The sequence below is a fragment of the Sinocyclocheilus grahami genome, unplaced genomic scaffold (assembly GCF_001515645.1).
Source record: "Sinocyclocheilus grahami isolate Dianchi unplaced genomic scaffold, SAMN03320097.WGS_v1.1 scaffold154.1, whole genome shotgun sequence".
NCBI classification, from domain to species: Eukaryota; Metazoa; Chordata; class Actinopteri; order Cypriniformes; family Cyprinidae; genus Sinocyclocheilus; species Sinocyclocheilus grahami.
The window spans coordinates 1,336,927-1,354,018 of NW_015505333.1; the positions used below are offsets into that span (position 1 = coordinate 1,336,927).

The window sequence follows — 17,092 nt, forward strand, 5'->3', positions numbered from 1 at the left end:
TCAGGCCGGGAAATCTCACACTCATACACCCACAACAAATTCTGAAACATGGACAACCCTATTTTTTGTATGGACCTCACATAAAAAAAGGTTTAAATCCTTAGGTTGGGGACATGCAAACTGCACCTTCACTTCCATTTTTCTTTTCAGTCTCTTTATTTTGCCCTGATATCTATCTCTCTCATGACTTTAATACTCAAGATTTAACAAAACTATACTTTCTAAATTGCCTACATGTCAAAATGAGTACATCACTACAATATCTTTATAGAAAAATCCTAATACTGAACATGAGTCATGTTTTTCCCTTACAAAAATTAACCATGCTTTTATTATAGTAAAAGTACAGTAATCTTGTTTTTTTTTTGGCAAATGGATTACCATTTGTATTTATTTTGACTACAAATTCCATGGTTAAACTATGGTTAGTGTAGCAAAAACCATGGTTAATTTGTGGTTCCCATGGTTTAACAATAGTAACCATTGTCTTTGGATTTATAGTAAAATCGAACCAGTCTATGTTTTCCGCATCGCAGAAATTATAGGGCCGTATGTCTCCTAGTCAGTGCAATTTTGGAAAGAAATAAATTAAATCCGTATGTGGATGTGTGTAAATATTCAGATGTAATTCACATTTTCACGTGGAGTTCTTTTCAGTAATTTCATGTCGAGATGTGGTCACATTATGCCGAGTTCACACTGCACGATATTAGCCCGATTTTTCACTCGCCGACAGGTTTTGCGAAATCGCAGACAAATGCCCGACATCGGAGGCAAATCGGTGCTCGTTCACGCGAGTGACAATCACGCAGTGTGAATTATCAAAGACGCGATCTGAGGGAATCGCAGACACGTCGCCCGCAAAATATTTGCCATGCTAAATATCTGGAGCTGTCAGCGATTCTTCCTATTGTGAAGTCATGCAGTGTGAAACCCCCTGTCGCCGATCCATCGTGCAATGTGAACACAGCAGCGACTGAATGCTACCCCAGATAGTCATGCGGTGTGAAAACAACGACGATCGACGAGTTTGAAAATTGTGCAGTGAAACTTAGGTGAAAAAATTTCAGACAAATAAGGTCCACTGTCCATTTATCAATAGTGTAGTGATGCAGGAAGCAGCACTTAAGTCACTTTCAAACTAAGTAGCTTTATATTGCTCAACACGGCGAATTTGGATGCTCAAAGTTTAACAAACATGAATCCAATGTCAAATCCGAATGGAAAAATGTTTTTCCTCCACATTGCGCCAATTCTGATTGAGATGGATGCATTTTTCTCACAGAATTTCACTGTACAAAGGGTAAATATGATCACATCCTAAGACATGGCTTTAATAAAAACGTTTATTCATTTTTTTTTTAAATCATACAAGGGGACTGATGTGGTGTAAAAACAGAACAAAAACGTTTAATAAAATCTGAGGTACATTTTTACAGCTCCGTCACAACACATAACATACTAGAAATACTGCCAAACTTGGCGGTCAAGTTCTCTAATCTTCAATACAGCTTTATCATTATATGGCAAATTTGTGAGCAAAACTCTCAAAGAAAACCATCTCAGGTTCTCGATCACAATGAAAAACCATCTGTTTTGTTAAAATACATGTATATGAACATTTATCTTTCTCATTAATAAACTGCTAGCCTGGCCCCACCTTTTCTTATCAATGTAGATTTATTACAACAGATACACTCCAAACATCTCACGATTATAAATGAACGATAAGATGGAGAATTCTATCGGTGGACATCAAGTACAGAAGGTGAATGCAGAGAATACAGCAGAAATATTTGATATCAAAGTTCCCGTTACCCAGAATCCCCCAGGCTCTCCGTACAAGCTGACTATGTTGAATCAGCCTAATAAGGGAAGAACATCTCGATCTCAAAAAGAGCAGCTTTTGAGTAACACCATCTCCCGTATTTCTAATTTAAAACGCCTTTTCAAAAGGTTAAGAAATGCTGTTTCGGCTCGACACACAACATTGATAATAAATTAATAAATAGCAAGTGAAAAAAAATGCATAAGATCACAGATGTCAGGGGATGCCATCCTTCCGTTGGCAACACTGGGAAGGCGGGACGCTCCAGTCGTAAATGTAGGACAGCCTCAGTTTGACTTCCTCTTTGCACAGCCGCCCATCGCGCTGTAGTGTCTGATGCTTCTCCAACATGTCCTCTAAACTCTGCTTGTGAGTGACCAGGTACTTATTGCTGCAGCCGCGCGACTTGTACTCCGTGTCGAAGCGCGGATCGTGAACTCGCTTCACGTCCACAGGGGCCAACCAGGCACCCAAGGACACGTCCTCACTCTGCCAGGTCTTTAGAAACCCCACGTTGAGACGTACGTAGTGCACGAGGTCAGCAGACAGCACGTAGCCTCCACCCAGCGCATAAGGTAAGTAGTAGTCGCACAGTTCCCAGGCACTTTCTTTCCATTTCCCGGCCGTTTTCACTCTCCCGCGGCCGGAGAAGAAGCCCCAGTAGAGTCGGCTGGGCTCCTTAGTCTTCAGCTCCTCTTTGAGGACTTCCAAGCGGGTGAAGGTGTCGTCGTCGGCCTTCAGAACGAATTTGAAGTCCACGTTTTGGTCCAACCAGGAGTACATGTGAAGCAGTTTCTGCGTGAGGTTCTCGTACGAATCCCGGAGGTCAGGGAGCAGGAGGAGGTCATGGTGACGGATCTGCTCGGTTTCGAGGTTCTGGAGGTCTTCGGCGGGTAAACCCTCTGTGCCGACGACAAACCAGTAGAGCACTTCGGGATCCTGCTTGGTCAGCCAGGTGCTCCGGATGATACTGCGACGCTCGGTGTACTTCGGCCCCGTGGTGATGAGAACGACCAGGAATGTAGAGAGCTCTTTGGCATGAGGAGGCCCTGCCGGCTGCTTCTGTCGTGACTCGGCCCGCGGCGCCGCCCCTGGGGACTCAGCCGGCTTCAGTGTCTCAGACGTACATTTGGCGAGGAACAAAAGGACGACGGCGAATAGGAAGAAGACACCAAGTGCCAGGGCTGTCTTGTGACGACACACAAGACGGACCAAATTCATGATGTCACTGAAGGACAGAAGGAAATCAAACAAGCCTTAACTAAATGTGTGCAACCTTACAGCCTGTTCACACCAAAACTAACATTTGGTGCAAGAAACATATTTGCATGCAACAGATTTTTTTACAGAGAGGTGCACTGATCTCTTTTCCATCGCACTGAAAAGAAAACAGATCAACCATACGATTCACGCTTTTTGTCGTGTGCGGTTTGATTTACCTACTTCTCCGTGACATGGGTCACGTTAGCGAAATCTTGAGGGCAAAACGGGACATGGTCCATTCTCAATAGTGTAGCAATGTATGAAGCACTCTTCAAGTCACTTTCAACTCAAGCAGCTCTCTGTTGGTCAGCGCAGCAAATTTGCACGACTAATTTGAAGAGGAGCGAAATCTGCACGGGGAACTTTTTCGCCCTCATGCATTAAGGGCTGGTCACACTACACTTTCCGTACCATTGACTTCCATTCATACACATACGAATGCAGGAAACAGGAAGCACAAGCGCTTGCATAATTCGCTTCATTTCAAAGTTCAAGTTCGGTGAACTCTGCCGTGGCCTCTTGAATTAAAAGAAAGCATACTTTAAAATCATACTTTTAAAGGGGTCAAATGATGCGATTTCAAGTTTTCCTTTCTCTTTGGAGTGTTACAAGCTGATTGTGCATAGATAAGATCCCTGAAGTTGCAAAGACTAAAGTCTCAAAACCAAAGAGATATTCTTTATCAAAGTTAAGACTCTGCCACGCCCCCCTAAAACGGCTCGTTCTAACACGCCCCCACATATCTACCTCACTATGTGGAAATATTTGCATAATGCGCCCAAATGTGCAGCAAAGAAAGAAGGCGTGGTTTCAGTAACCGCAGTTAGTGTTGAAGCAGCATGTCAGGGAGACGCTGTGTGTTTCTAGGCGAAAGCAAAAGCACTTTATTTGGCCTTCCGAAAGTAGATGCATTTAGGAATCTTTAAGATTACTTACAACAGAACAGCAATGCATTTTATGGACGACCGTTTCGTGAACCTAGGAGAGGAGGTCATTCTGACTTTGCTATGACAATCTGGCGCTTCTGAATCAGCTACTGTTTTGTTATTAGTTTAAGTATTTGCTATTGACTGTTCAAATGCGGAGTTTTGCACATCGTGTGTGAGTGCTTGTGGTGTTCGGCCAATCACAATGCACTGGGTCAGCTGGCCAATCAGAGCAGACTGCGCTTGTCGGAAGGAGGGACTTTGTAGAAAACAAAGCGTTTGAGAGAGGCGGGGCATAGAGGACCTACAATAATGTACAGTATTTGAAAAATAATGTGTTTTTTGAACATTAAAGCATGTCAACATATTCTGTTACACCAAATAATGATCTTTAAAAAAAGCATCATATGACCCCTTTAAAAGCATACTTTTTTTTACATTTTGGATGTATTAATATGTAAAACTAAATGTAAAAAATGTTCTGACCTGTGCTTTACTTCCGACTGTATGAACTCCTATTGAAATGACTGGATTTGGCCCAAGAGATTTCGCTGTTAATTGAGACCTCGCATTAATTAATAGACACAGAAGTTGAGCAGTATTGCTTTGTGTAACTGGTGTCAACCCTGTTAACGCTGTACTTATGCGTTTCTATAAGCGCCACCTACTGTTCACATAATGAATCTGCACTTTCATTCAGCCTGTCCGCCGTTTTTTTGCGAAAATCAGACCGAATTTTCATGTTGTTGTGAACAGGCCTTTAGGGTAGATGACACAGAACAGGGGTACGTTTCCCAAAAGCAACTATGGTTGCAAGTTTTCAATGGAACTTACCGGCATAGTTAGCTAATGATGTTTTTGGGAAACGCACCCCTGATCAATAAACATCACAATCTTAGGTTATTTTTATATATATATATTTTTATATACATTTATGCTTTAATTCACTAGTTATTTTTAAATGCCTTTTTTTAAATAACTAGTGATTTTTAAATGTAGTCACGGTAAAATATTTTCTAATAAGGCAATAAAAACGGCATGGATAATAGTTATAAAAATAATTCAGTTGTTTTACACCATTTTAGACAAAGTATAGCATGTCAACTACATAGACAATAATAATATAAAGAAACCAGTAAATAATACAATTGTATTATTTTGTGGAACCAGCTTAGAAAACCACATTGAGACCACTAAAGATTCATCACGCAGCGTGCACATTAACTCACCTGCTAGATTCCCTGCAAAGCGATCATGCACTGCGCTTCTGGCTCATCATGAGCTGCTTTATTATTAGAGGCGGTTTGGTTCTGCAGTAGCAGCTGATGTGCTGGAGGTGAACCACAACTCTGTCTTCTGCCTCTCCAGACAAAACCTACAATATTTACACACAGCAGACGCACACACCTCCCGCGACGACCGAAAACCTCAGACTAAAACATAAAGCATTTTGAACGCTTCATTATTATTATTATTATTTTCCAGCTCAAATGCACGCACACAGCCCGCACTTCCCGTTCACAACCACAGACTGAAGTCGCGCTGCTCTGACAGCTTCGTCGACGACCTGCGCCACCTACCGGTCTGGATGATTACATGCTTATTTCAGATAGTTGCCGCTATGCAGGGAGTCTGGCTTAACTTCCACAGTACGATGTAAACCGTAGTAACATTGTCGTATATCTCTGTCGTTTGAACCGCATTTGTCAAATCATATAGGACTGCTGTTAACCACGTCGTGTGGTGGAGTAGTAATAACTTGCTAGCTGATTCAAGATTGCAATGAAGTCAGATTAATCTAGTTAACTTACACAAAACACCAGAAAGCCTTTATATTTCTCTCTCTCTTTAATAACGTTAACATGCATGTATGTCACTTTACTCCCGTAGGATATGCAGTTCCCAGATAGCACACGTACGTCTGTTAAAGGTCGCTTCATCTGGAAAGCATCTGCTTTGTACAAACATGATCTGATCTTTTATATACATTCTGACATCTGATAGGAAACGTCCTATAGAGAGGTATTGCAGATGAGCAAACACTAAAAAACACTACTTGCAGATGTCAAATAGACGTCTCGGTGATGTACTTGTGCTATCGGGGTTCATTGTCAAGAAGTTCTCTGAAATGCTGCTGTAACACATGGCAATCAGACTATTTCTTTTCTCCTGCGAGGGAATGTGGTTTGGTTTCATCTTGGTGTTCAGTATTATCATGTCCGTACTCAGACTAAAGTCTCAAAACCAAAGAGAGATTCTTTATCAAAGTTAAGACTCTGCCATGCCCCCCTAAAACGCCTCGTTTTAACACGCCCCCACATATCTACCTCACTATGTGGAAATATTAGCATAATGCCGCCCAAACGTGTGGTTTCAGTAACTGCAGTTAGTGTTGAAGCAGTCATGTCAGTGAGACGCTGTGTGTGTGTGTGTGTGTGTGCGCGCGAAAGAGCCAGAGATAGAGAGCGAGAGAGCGCGAGAGAAAGCGAGAGAGCGCGAGAGACAGGGTCACATCACAGTGGAGTCAGCTGTCTTAACCGTGGCTTGTGTACTGCAAACACATACCAGCTTCATCACGGTGTCTGTCACGTGACTCTGTTCCCCTTTCAGGCCCCTTTCGCGATTATGGTAAGGGGAGGTGTGTGTGCGCGCGAAAGAGCCAGAGATAGAGAGCGAGAGAGCGCGAGAGAAAGCGAGAGAGAGCGAGAGAGCGTCACATCACAGTGGAGTCAGCTGTCTTAACCGTGGCTTGTGTACTGCAAACACATACCAGCTTCATCACGGTGTCTGTCACGTGACTCTGTTCCCCTTTCAGGCCCCTTTCGCGATTATGGTAAGGGGAGTTACATTTCCGACGAGTGCTTGCGGTGTTCGGCCAATCACAATGCACTGGGTCAGCTGGCCAATCAGAGCAGACTGCACTTGTCAAAGGAGGGGCTTTGTAGAAAACTAAGCGTTTGAGAGAGGCGGGGCATAGAGGACCTACAATAATGTACAGTATTTGAAAAATAGTGTTTTTTGAACATTAAAGCATGTCAACATATTCTGTTACACCAAATACACAAAATAATGATCTTTAAAATAGCATCATATGACCCCTTTAAGCTGAAGCTGTTCCCTTGGATGTTTCAATTCAGGATCATCCTAAACCAACTGGACTGTCTGGAAATGGGACAAATGGACAAGCAAAAAGAATGTGATGTCTAGACAACCAGGGTAGAGAAGAAAAGCTAAAAAACAGCAAGATACAAAAACTGAATTGATGTTCGTTTATTTGATGGCATTACAATAGAGGTGTTTTTTTTCCATTGTGGCTTGACATTACAAAATGTGTACAGTACTTTCTTGGTTGATGCTAAATGTTCTCTGAACTCAAAAACACTGCCAAACATGTTGGAGAGAATGTCAAGGCACGTCATGTTATTGAGAACAAGAAGGACCGTAGAGGTCAGTCACAGTGTCATTTTGAGCAATTTCAAAGATCACGTTAACGGGGTCACAGAGACCGCACGCAGCGGTCAAGGGTCAGACATATTTGGTGTTCTCTAGTTTGAAAAGCAGACTACTCAGAAATGCTGCAAATAAAGCACACTTAATGTCAAAAAAACTGATCACATTAGTCCTTGGGCAAAAAAAAAAAAAAAGTTGACTTTTAGGGAACATTTGTGGATTTTCACATGGATGGAAATTATATATTTGTTTTATAATTAACACTTCATAAAGTTAATGAACAGCACATATATGAAATATACATTTTTGTAACATAAAATGTCTAGGCGGTCACTTTTGATCAATTTATGGCATCCTTGTGGAATAAAAGTATTATTTATGGAAATCTTACTGACCTCAAACTTTTTGTTGCGTATGTGAAAACATGGCGATCATACCAGGTAGTAAGCTCACTCACCTAGCAGGGTGGAACTTCCTCTCGTCCTCATCTTCAGAGTCACTGTGTATGGTGATGACACTGACAGCAGGACTCGGGGTGTCGGAGATAATGATGGGCTGAGTGAGAATAGCACTGAATGCCTGAGAGCCCACCAGAGCACTGCTGTGAATACAGAAATAGACAGACAGTAAATTTAAAGTTTTTACACCCTTAAAAATCATCTGGACACCTAATGCACGTCCTCGCATTAGTGTATCAAATCATGTTATTTTATTATTTTTTAAAAATAGTTCAAGCACACAAAGCAAAAAAAACTGTTCGGAATAATAAAACTAAATTAACATACCATTGAAATATTTGAGCGTCAAAAGTAAATGGCCCAATACCTGCTGCCAGTGTCACAACAGACCCTGCTCCTCTTGTTCTGAGACCGTGTGACTGTGGACGTTCCTCGACTGAGAGACTGAGTAAGATTGAGGCCGCCGAGGATGTGAGGGTTCTGCTGGACGACGCCATTGTGCTGACCGCTCTGAGAAGCCCTGCAGGAAACAACCATCCAATCAGTATTGAGCACATTCAAACATCTACCATACTATAATGAAAGTTTACGGTTCTTCCTAAACATTCACCTCCAGCTTGAAGTTTGCTGTGTAGAGTTCTCGGAGAGTAGGGTCTCCAGAGGCGGGTCGGTCACTACGGGCTGGTGGCTGGAGTTGTGGATGGTCATGCCAGGCACCTGCTGCCACGTGGAGGGTATGAGGATCTGCTGGGTTCCCGCTGGCCAGGCCTGCTGGAGGATGACAAAATATTTGCCTTAGTTACACTGGCACTTGGAAAAACGCTTAAACAAGTCATAGTGTACAACTGACTGTCAATCAAATTTGAAATAAGTTTCACTGGCAAATGAATCGTAGGTAAAAACAGCTATGACCAAACCTGCACCACACAATGAGTGACAATGATGCATATATGGCCATTTAATTCTGAATTAAACATTTGTGCCATGCCAGAATGATCAAGAACTTCAACTAACATGCTGATGTGACATCACTGCACTGCAGAAAATACTACTAAATGAATAAAAGAATCCATCAATGCACAAAAAAAAAAAAATGCAATTCTCTCCCAGAGCATTAGACGGCTTTAGATGCAGCGCAGCCATTTCGTATGATTTTAAAAGCCAAGACAAGCACAGCATGCATAAATCAAACACGAGCATTACAAATTAAAGATGGGGGCAGGAAAGAGTAGTCCGGCAACCTGTTGGGAAAAATCATGGCTGTTAAATAGTCAGAAAACAATGAGCGTTTCCACAGAGCAAACCTGTCCAAAAGACCTGCCATGCCAGTATGGGCAGCACTAGAGTACCTGCGGACAGACATGGCTATGAGAGGGAGAGGAACATGGCTGCGAGTGTTTTTGAGCTGTAGACAAGGTCAGTCTCCTCCCCTGAGAGAAGAAGGAGGGCCAAACAGATGGTGGGGCTGGGAGGGAGGTCAAAGGAAGGATAGAAAAAAAAATATATATATAATATATATATATATATATATATATACACACACACATACATACACACACACACACACACACATATACACAACAAGAAGCTGCAAGCAAAGCATAGAAGAGTCAGCACATGCCTCCCATGCCTGTAGCAGACCTGCACTGAGAAAGAATGATGAGAGAGGGACTGAGAAGGAAAAGAAAGGGAGAACGAGCAGAAAAAGACTAGAAATAAATAAATAGAGAGGCAGGGGGAGAGGGGGAGGGAGAGGGAGAGAGGAATAGACTAGAAATACAGAAGGGATTATTAAAAAAAAAAAAAAAGGAAGAGCTGAAAAAAGAAAGAGGAAAAACTCAGAAAGAAAAAATATAGGGGTCAGAAATAAAAACAGAGATCGGGAAAATAAATAAAAATGTAATTGAAAGAAACAAAAATGCCAAAAAGGTCCGTAAAGCTCAAAGAGGATCCAGAATGATCAAAGTGAGATCAGAAAAAAAGATGGGTGATTGGACAAAAGATCAAAGTGTCACTGAAAAAACAAACAAACAACAGAAGACAACAACAAAAGATCAGTAACGATCAACTAGAGATTAAAGAGGATCCCGAATGATCAAAGAGAGATCCGAAAGAAATAAAAGATATGGTCTATAACATAAGAGAGACCAGAATGAGAGTAGGATTAGAAAGAAAGATGCATTTAAGCAAGATTTTGGAAAGAGCCCAAGAGAGGGAGAGGGGTCAATGAGAAATGATGATGTTAGTGGTAGAGCGCTGGGTGGGTCTCTCTTTACCAGCACTGTGGCTGTCTGCTCCAGTAGGGCAGGCCTTCCTGCCCCACAGCCCAGTGCCAGGGGCAGCGGGTACTGGGATGCCACTCCCGCTGTGTGGGGGTGCAGCGTGGCCACCATCAGAGGCGTACAGGAGCCCTATGGAGGAGGGGCACCATGGAGGGAAAGGGGCAAAAAGCACGGAAAGATTAGACAAAAGGTCAGACTCAGGTCAGGGGTACAAGGCTGTGATCTCACATGCCAGTAGCCGAACAGGTGTCCATGCAGACTTTAAGGACTGACATTTCCTCTCCAACTCAACTGGATTAATTAGCAGTTCATCAGATTGCAATGATGGAACGTCAGTGTTAGATATTATGCCACCATTTCACAAACAATGTGCTGAATATGTCTTACCTGTGTCAGCATGCTGGGTTGAATCTGAAGGGGTTGCGTGTTCTGGTTCTGCTGGACAACAGGAACACTGTTCTCCATCCTGACAGGATAGCTAGAGGATTTACTAGAAGACGGAAGCCCTTCAAGAAAAAAAACAAAAGAGTGTCTGTACAAATTTTTCAGAGGGTTTTTCAAGGATGGGGAAGCCTTGCATTATTGTATCAAATTAATAATTATTCGTAAAACATCTTTCTGAAATTCTGAATGACTGAATGACCAATTCAAGGCTGAAGAGTAGAGGGCGCAACATGAACGCAAGAACAGAACACAGGAAAAGAAACTTGGCAAATAAAAATGAAATAGACGTGATGCTTAACTTAAGTCATTTGTGGTTAAATTATCGAAGGTCAGCAGCAAAAACCTTGGTAGATTAAAACTATTCAAGTCACTGCACGTAATTAAAATTTGTATATCCCTGAATATATTAACTGACAGATAGGACAAAATGAGCATAATGTAATTTACTTATTAACCCTATTAGCTTGAGGGGGAACACAGGCAAAGTCATATTTAGTTTCATCATGGAGTAAGAAGAAAAGAAAAAAAAAGGCATGCCAGTTGCAGTCTCTGCAGCAAAATTAAGCGGAAATGAAACCCCGTGAAATCTTGATAAGGTGATAACCTGAGATTGGAAAACAATAACCCAGAAACGTAGATACTATCATAACATACCTCGATCTGTCCCTGACGTGCATATGACGGATGGTTCTTCAGGATCTTGATGGCCACAATCTCATTAGTTCCTCTTTTCCAGCACTTGGCCACCTGCCCAAACGTACCCCGACCGAGAAACTCAAGAACTTCGTAGCTGTTGGAGACGGAGCAGAGGATCTCGTGCTGGACCAGCTGGTAGTCCCCTTCCCCGTTGGAGCTGCTGCTTTTGGTGGTGGGGGCCGAGTGGGGGATGGACTGGGCGGTGGTCCCCGCTCCTCCCGTACGTGCGGAGAAAGCAGGAGCAGAGAGCTCCTCCAGAATCTGAACGCTGCCGCTTCCGCCTCCTCCGGAGCTCTCCACCACCTCATTCTTCCTCTTCACGCCGTACCTGTGCCCGCGGGAGGAGTGGGACTCCGTGTGGTGGGCCCTGTGGGATGTTCTGCGACTGGACCCCCGCGGGAGGCTCCCGGTGCTGTCTGCAGCACGGACCACCACCTGGCCCCGGGACGCTGGGGGGAAGACCAGGCCGGAGGAGCTGAAAGGGAGGACCGCAGCAGGGTTGAAGCTGTACTGGCCCACAGAACTGTACGCTTCATTGGAAGCATCCCAAGCACAGCTCTCCACTTTCATTTTTTTCACCCTGCAGAAGGCACTGGAAGACACAGACGGAGGGGAGAAAACCTGCAGCTGTGAAGCCATGCCTGCGAATATTGAATAAATGCGTTCGGCATTGATGAACACAGAAAGAACACAAAAGATGGCAATACTGATATCTCAGCATGATTGAACGAACACAGTCAAGATAATGAAAAAAATAATGCGTCATAAGTATTATAAACACTGACAAATCTAGCGTTCAGTGAGAAAATCCTGCCGTGTTGATCAAACAACCAAATTTTAATATTAAATTAAATTCAGTAAGTTGTTTTTCTGGTGTTGACTGTTACTACAAGCACACTTAAAGTGAAGAAAAATATAGTTCTTCTTAAAACATGCAAACAATTTCATTATAATTTGTGACAGTGCAAACAAAACATGCACAAATGACTAATCTATCAAATAGAGCCTGTTATATTAATCTCATAGCTTTTATAAATATATGACAGAACTGGTGGGGACACAGACAGCTTTTTTTTTATCCTTATGTCAGAATTCAAGATGTAATAGTTGTTGTCTTTGTCAGGTTTAAAGTATATTTTAATCTATATTAAGTATTGAGGTATAGTCTGGGGGGGGGGGGGAAATTAATGTAATACATTTATTCATTTATAAAATCTGTGATAATATCGGAATAATTTTATAATGGAAATAAAGTAAATTAATGTAATACATTTATTCATTTATAAAATCTGTGATAATATCGGAATAATTTTATAATGGAAATAAAGCTACCTACCTGTAAATTATCTGTAATCTCTTTAAATATAATATGAATCATTTTAGAGTGGAAATACTGCTAAAGGCAGGTCAAATTGTGAAATGTTTCGTCTCGTATCTGAATTATCCATGCATTACATACACACAGGTCGGATCACACAGATAAAATAAAAACATTATTATTTTCGATTTGTAAAACTGCTGGTCATACTAGCATCTGACTGGATTGAGGAAAATGCTGAAACCCTGATTCACACGAGCACATTCAGAGAGACCGACTGCAAGCAGAACATCCAAGAGAAAGAAAAAAACACATCAAATCGTCAACACACAACCGAAATATCAAATATTACCAACGAGCTACACAGCTGCTGGTCGCAGTTTTAAAGCGAGATGTTTACACCCATCAAACGACTCCACCCTTTTCGAGAAAACTGCGCTAATGTCGATTATTTGTAAAACTGCTGGTCATACTAGCATCTGACTGGATTGAGGAAAATGCTGAAACCCTGATTCACACGAGCACATTCAGAGAGACCGACTGCAAGCAGAACATCGAAGAGAAAGAAAAAAACACATCAAATCGTCAACACACAACCGAAATATCAAATATTACCAACGAGCTACACAGCTGCTGGTCGCAGTTTTAAAGCGAGATGTTTACACCCATCAAACGACTCCACCCTTTTCGAGAAAACTGCGCTAATGTCGCGAAGCAAATAAAGGAAATACGAACTAAATGGGGAAACAACGCGATGATTTTTGCTTTCTATATGAGCATTAAATATATCGCAATCACTGAACGGAACGAGTCTCCGGTGTCCTCGAATCTGCAGCTACATTGTATCGTCTGTCGGCTACTAGGCAACCAATCGTTAGAGAGCTAGTGTTACAATATAACGCGTCGAATATAATTAACTATTAAAAAATAAAAAGCATTGTAGCTCAGAATAAAAGGAAAAATCAATGAGAAAATGAAACAAAACAACAACAAAAAAAATCACCAGAGCTCAACAAAACTCCTTTACAAATAAATCAATCAATTCAAACGCATTGTATGTCTAACGTTACATTAGTTTAATTACACTTACGCGGATGTATATATAAAATGGATGTTTATTGCTATATTAATACCTGAGCGTGTTGTTGATCCTGGCGTCTGGGGCAGAGGAGAGCTTTAAATCCCTCAGATCTGGATTCTAGGCCTGCATTGTTACTGAGCAGCTCCGGCCCTGCAGTTAACTCGAAAATAAACAGCGACCGGTATAAAAATACAGCTCCATCAGTCGCTGTGCGGGGTGACTGGGCACGCTGCTCATAAAATCGTCGGTTTCTGTCCTTGTACTTAAAAAGCCCCGTTTAAAACCCAGGCAGAAAGCGGCTGTTGTGCTGCCCAGAACACCCAAAGCCTGAGTATCAGCTGCTTCTGTCAGGCTTCCTGTCCACAGGCTCAGGACTGCGCATGCGCAGATGCCGCTGGCTGCTCAACGTGCTTCCAGCTGGAAAGGCATAGTGACTCACACGGCCTCACTGTAATGGAAGATAGTAGACACCCTTGGCATTTTTTTTACAACGAATCACTAATCCAGTTATTTATTTGGATGTTCTTTAAACATGTTCATTTACATAATACCAATACGGAACTACTGATCTAAAAATACCTTACAAAACATCATTACCAGACATTATGTCTCTCTATATAAATATTACACACAATGCATGATGACATGAAAATGTACCTTCATATAATAGACTCTTGTCTGACTTTAGGCCAATGTGGTTTTACTGTGTTGACTTGTTTAGCCAACCGCTATAAGAAAAACAAGATATTTTAATTTAGAGGTCATTTACAAGAGTTTAAACCATGTTTTTGAAGTCCACTTACATAACCAGTGCTATGAAAAAGAAAGAAAGAGAGATTTTTTGATTCAAGAAAGTATTTATAAATATATAAAACAGATATGAATGTAATCATACAGTTAAACCCCTTACCAAAATTATTATCCAATTCTAAAAAAAAGAAAAAGTTATTTTATTATAAAAATCTTATATTCATCGACTAGTATAAATAATGAATCATTTTGCAATCACATACTTGACTGTAGGGCTTTACAAGGAATTTACAAGGAAACCAAAAAAAAAAAAACCTTTTCCGTTAAGCAAGTCATGAGTGTTGGGAAATGATTCTGAAAGCAGAAATTTGGCATGGCGTAACTTTTATGAAAGTGCAAAGACCTGAATTCAAAATAAACAGGATGAGAACGATCTGTGACACAGATAATGAGGGGCTAAACAGAAACACTGTTGGCAGTTAAGTCTTCATTTTAACTGGTCTGGACCATCAATCAAGAACATAACAAAACCTGGTTTTCTCCTCTGCCATGTCACAGAAGAGAAGACACCGGCCGTTTCATTTCAAAGTGCCTTTCACTCGAAGCGAACTTCAGAAAAGCATGTTTTAGCATAGCATTACCCCAAGGTTGTGTCATGTGTTTTAGTGTTCTGAATAGTTCACTTTGGTTAAAAGAAAGAGCTTTCAGGTCACTATAGTCAGTTCTCAGTCCTGGCCTATATGTAGCGCAAACTTGAATGTGTACACACACACACACACACACACACACTTAAAAATAAAGGTGCTTCACGATGCCATAGAAGAACCTTTTTGTCTAAATGGTTCCATAAAGAACCTTTAACATCTGAAGAACCTTTCTGTTTCACAAAAGGTTCTTTGTGGCGAAAGAATGTTCTTCAGGTTATAAAAAGATAAGAAAGAGATGGTTCTTTGTGGAACCAAAAAAGGTTCTTCTATGGCATCACTGTAAAGAACCTTATGAAGCACCTTTATTTTTAAGAGTGCAGACAACCAAACCAGCTATAACATACACATTTTCAAGTGTTCCCCTCAGCTTTGGCTGGTGACATGCAGGGGGTCGTCGGGCCACATGACCGTTATGAGGAGGAACACCAAAGTCTTCATCTCTAGGCCTCAAATCTGGAAACCAGCAAGGCTGTATTCCCACATTTAGGTCTTTCTGAGTCCTTTGCTTCACATTGATTTCCTGTAAAGGAGAAAAACATTAGTATGTATAACTAAATGAACACACATTTTGTTTAAAGCTTCTCTGGGAGTCCGATTTACCTCCACAACCTCAGGAAACCGCTCACAGAAAACTCTGTCCTTCAGGTTATAGGTCAAGCTCTGCACAGACCGCGTTTTTTTCTGACAAATAAACATACAAAATAATAAAAGAATGAATAGAGATTGGACTAAACTGCAAAGTTTCACAGGGGAACGGAAAGGTTTTGCAAGAGAACGCATGTTTTTCTAAAGAAATCAAAGATTATCGGGGGGGAACGCAAAGTTTCACAGGGGAACGGAAAGGTTTAGCAAGAGAACGCATGTTTTTCTAAAGAAATCAAAGATTATCTGGGGGGGGACGCAAATTTTTTTATGAGAAAACGCAAAGTTTCACAGGGGAACGGAAAGGTTTTGCAAGAGAACGCATGTTTTTCTAAAGAAATCAAAGATTATCGGGGGGGGGAACGCAACATTTTTTACGAGAAAACGCAAAGTTTCACAGGGGAACGGAAAGGTTTTGCAAGAGAACGCATGTTTTTCTAAAGAAATCAAAGATTATCGGGGGGGGGAACGCAACATTTTTTACGAGAAAACGCAAAGTTTCACAGGGGAACGGAAAGGTTTTGCAAGAGAACGCATGTTTTTCTAAAGAAATCAAAGATTATCGGGGGGGGGGACGCAAATTTTTTTATGAGAAAACGCAAAGTTTCACGGGAACGGAAAGGTTTTGCAAGAGAACGCATGTTTTTCTAAAGAAATCAAAGATTATCGGGGGGGGGGACGCAAATTTTTTTATGAGAAAACGCAAAGTTTCACGGGAACGGAAAGGTTTTGCAAGAGAACGCATGTTTTTCTAAAGAAATCAAAGATTATCGGGGGGGGGAACGCAACATTTTTTACGAGAAAACGCAAAGTTTCACAGGGGAACGGAAAGGTTTTGCAAGAGAACGCACGTTTTTCTAAAGAAATCAAAGTTTCTCGGGGGGAATGCAAAATTTTTTATGAGAAAACGCAAAGTTTCACAGGGGAACGGAAAGGTTTTGCAAGAGAACGCATGTTTTTCTAAAGAAATCAAAGATTATCGGGGATGAACACAACACATTTTTTATGAGAAAACGCAAAGTTTCACGGGAACGGAAAGGTTTTGCAAGAGAACGCATGTTTTTCTAAAGAAATCAAAGATTATCGGGGATGAACACAACACATTTTTTTTTACAAGACAATGCAAAGTTTCACAGGGGAACGGAAAGGTTTTGCAAGAGAACGCATGTTTTTCTAAAGAAATCAAAGATTATCGGGGATGAACACAACACATTTTTTATGAGAAAACGCAAAGTTTCACAGGGGAA

At 41.4% G+C, this 17,092-nt stretch overlaps 2 protein-coding genes across 2 annotated transcripts; both read right to left on the bottom strand.

Annotated features, from left to right (window-relative positions):
* Positions 1-1,379: 1,379 nt before the first annotated feature.
* Positions 1,380-5,566, bottom strand: LOC107592565 (beta-1,3-galactosyltransferase 6-like). The gene is made up of 2 exons (XM_016282098.1): positions 5,247-5,566; positions 1,380-3,056 (listed from the first exon to the last, which is right to left on the bottom strand). Exon 2 carries the CDS (start codon positions 3,047-3,049, stop codon positions 2,045-2,047), a length of 1,005 nt encoding a protein of 334 aa, XP_016137584.1. The 5' UTR covers positions 3,050-3,056; positions 5,247-5,566; the 3' UTR covers positions 1,380-2,044.
* Positions 5,567-7,542: 1,976 nt separating this feature from the next.
* LOC107592576 (homeodomain-interacting protein kinase 1-like) lies at positions 7,543-14,132 on the bottom strand. Its single transcript, XM_016282105.1, has 8 exons — positions 13,799-14,132; positions 11,306-11,988; positions 10,595-10,780; positions 10,202-10,336; positions 8,536-8,696; positions 8,293-8,445; positions 7,925-8,068; positions 7,543-7,639 (listed from the first exon to the last, which is right to left on the bottom strand). The coding sequence occupies exons 2-8, from the start codon at positions 11,984-11,986 to the stop codon at positions 7,543-7,545; spliced, it is 1,557 nt and encodes a 518-aa protein (XP_016137591.1). The 5' UTR covers positions 11,987-11,988; positions 13,799-14,132.
* Between the last annotated feature and the right edge of the window lie 2,960 nt (positions 14,133-17,092).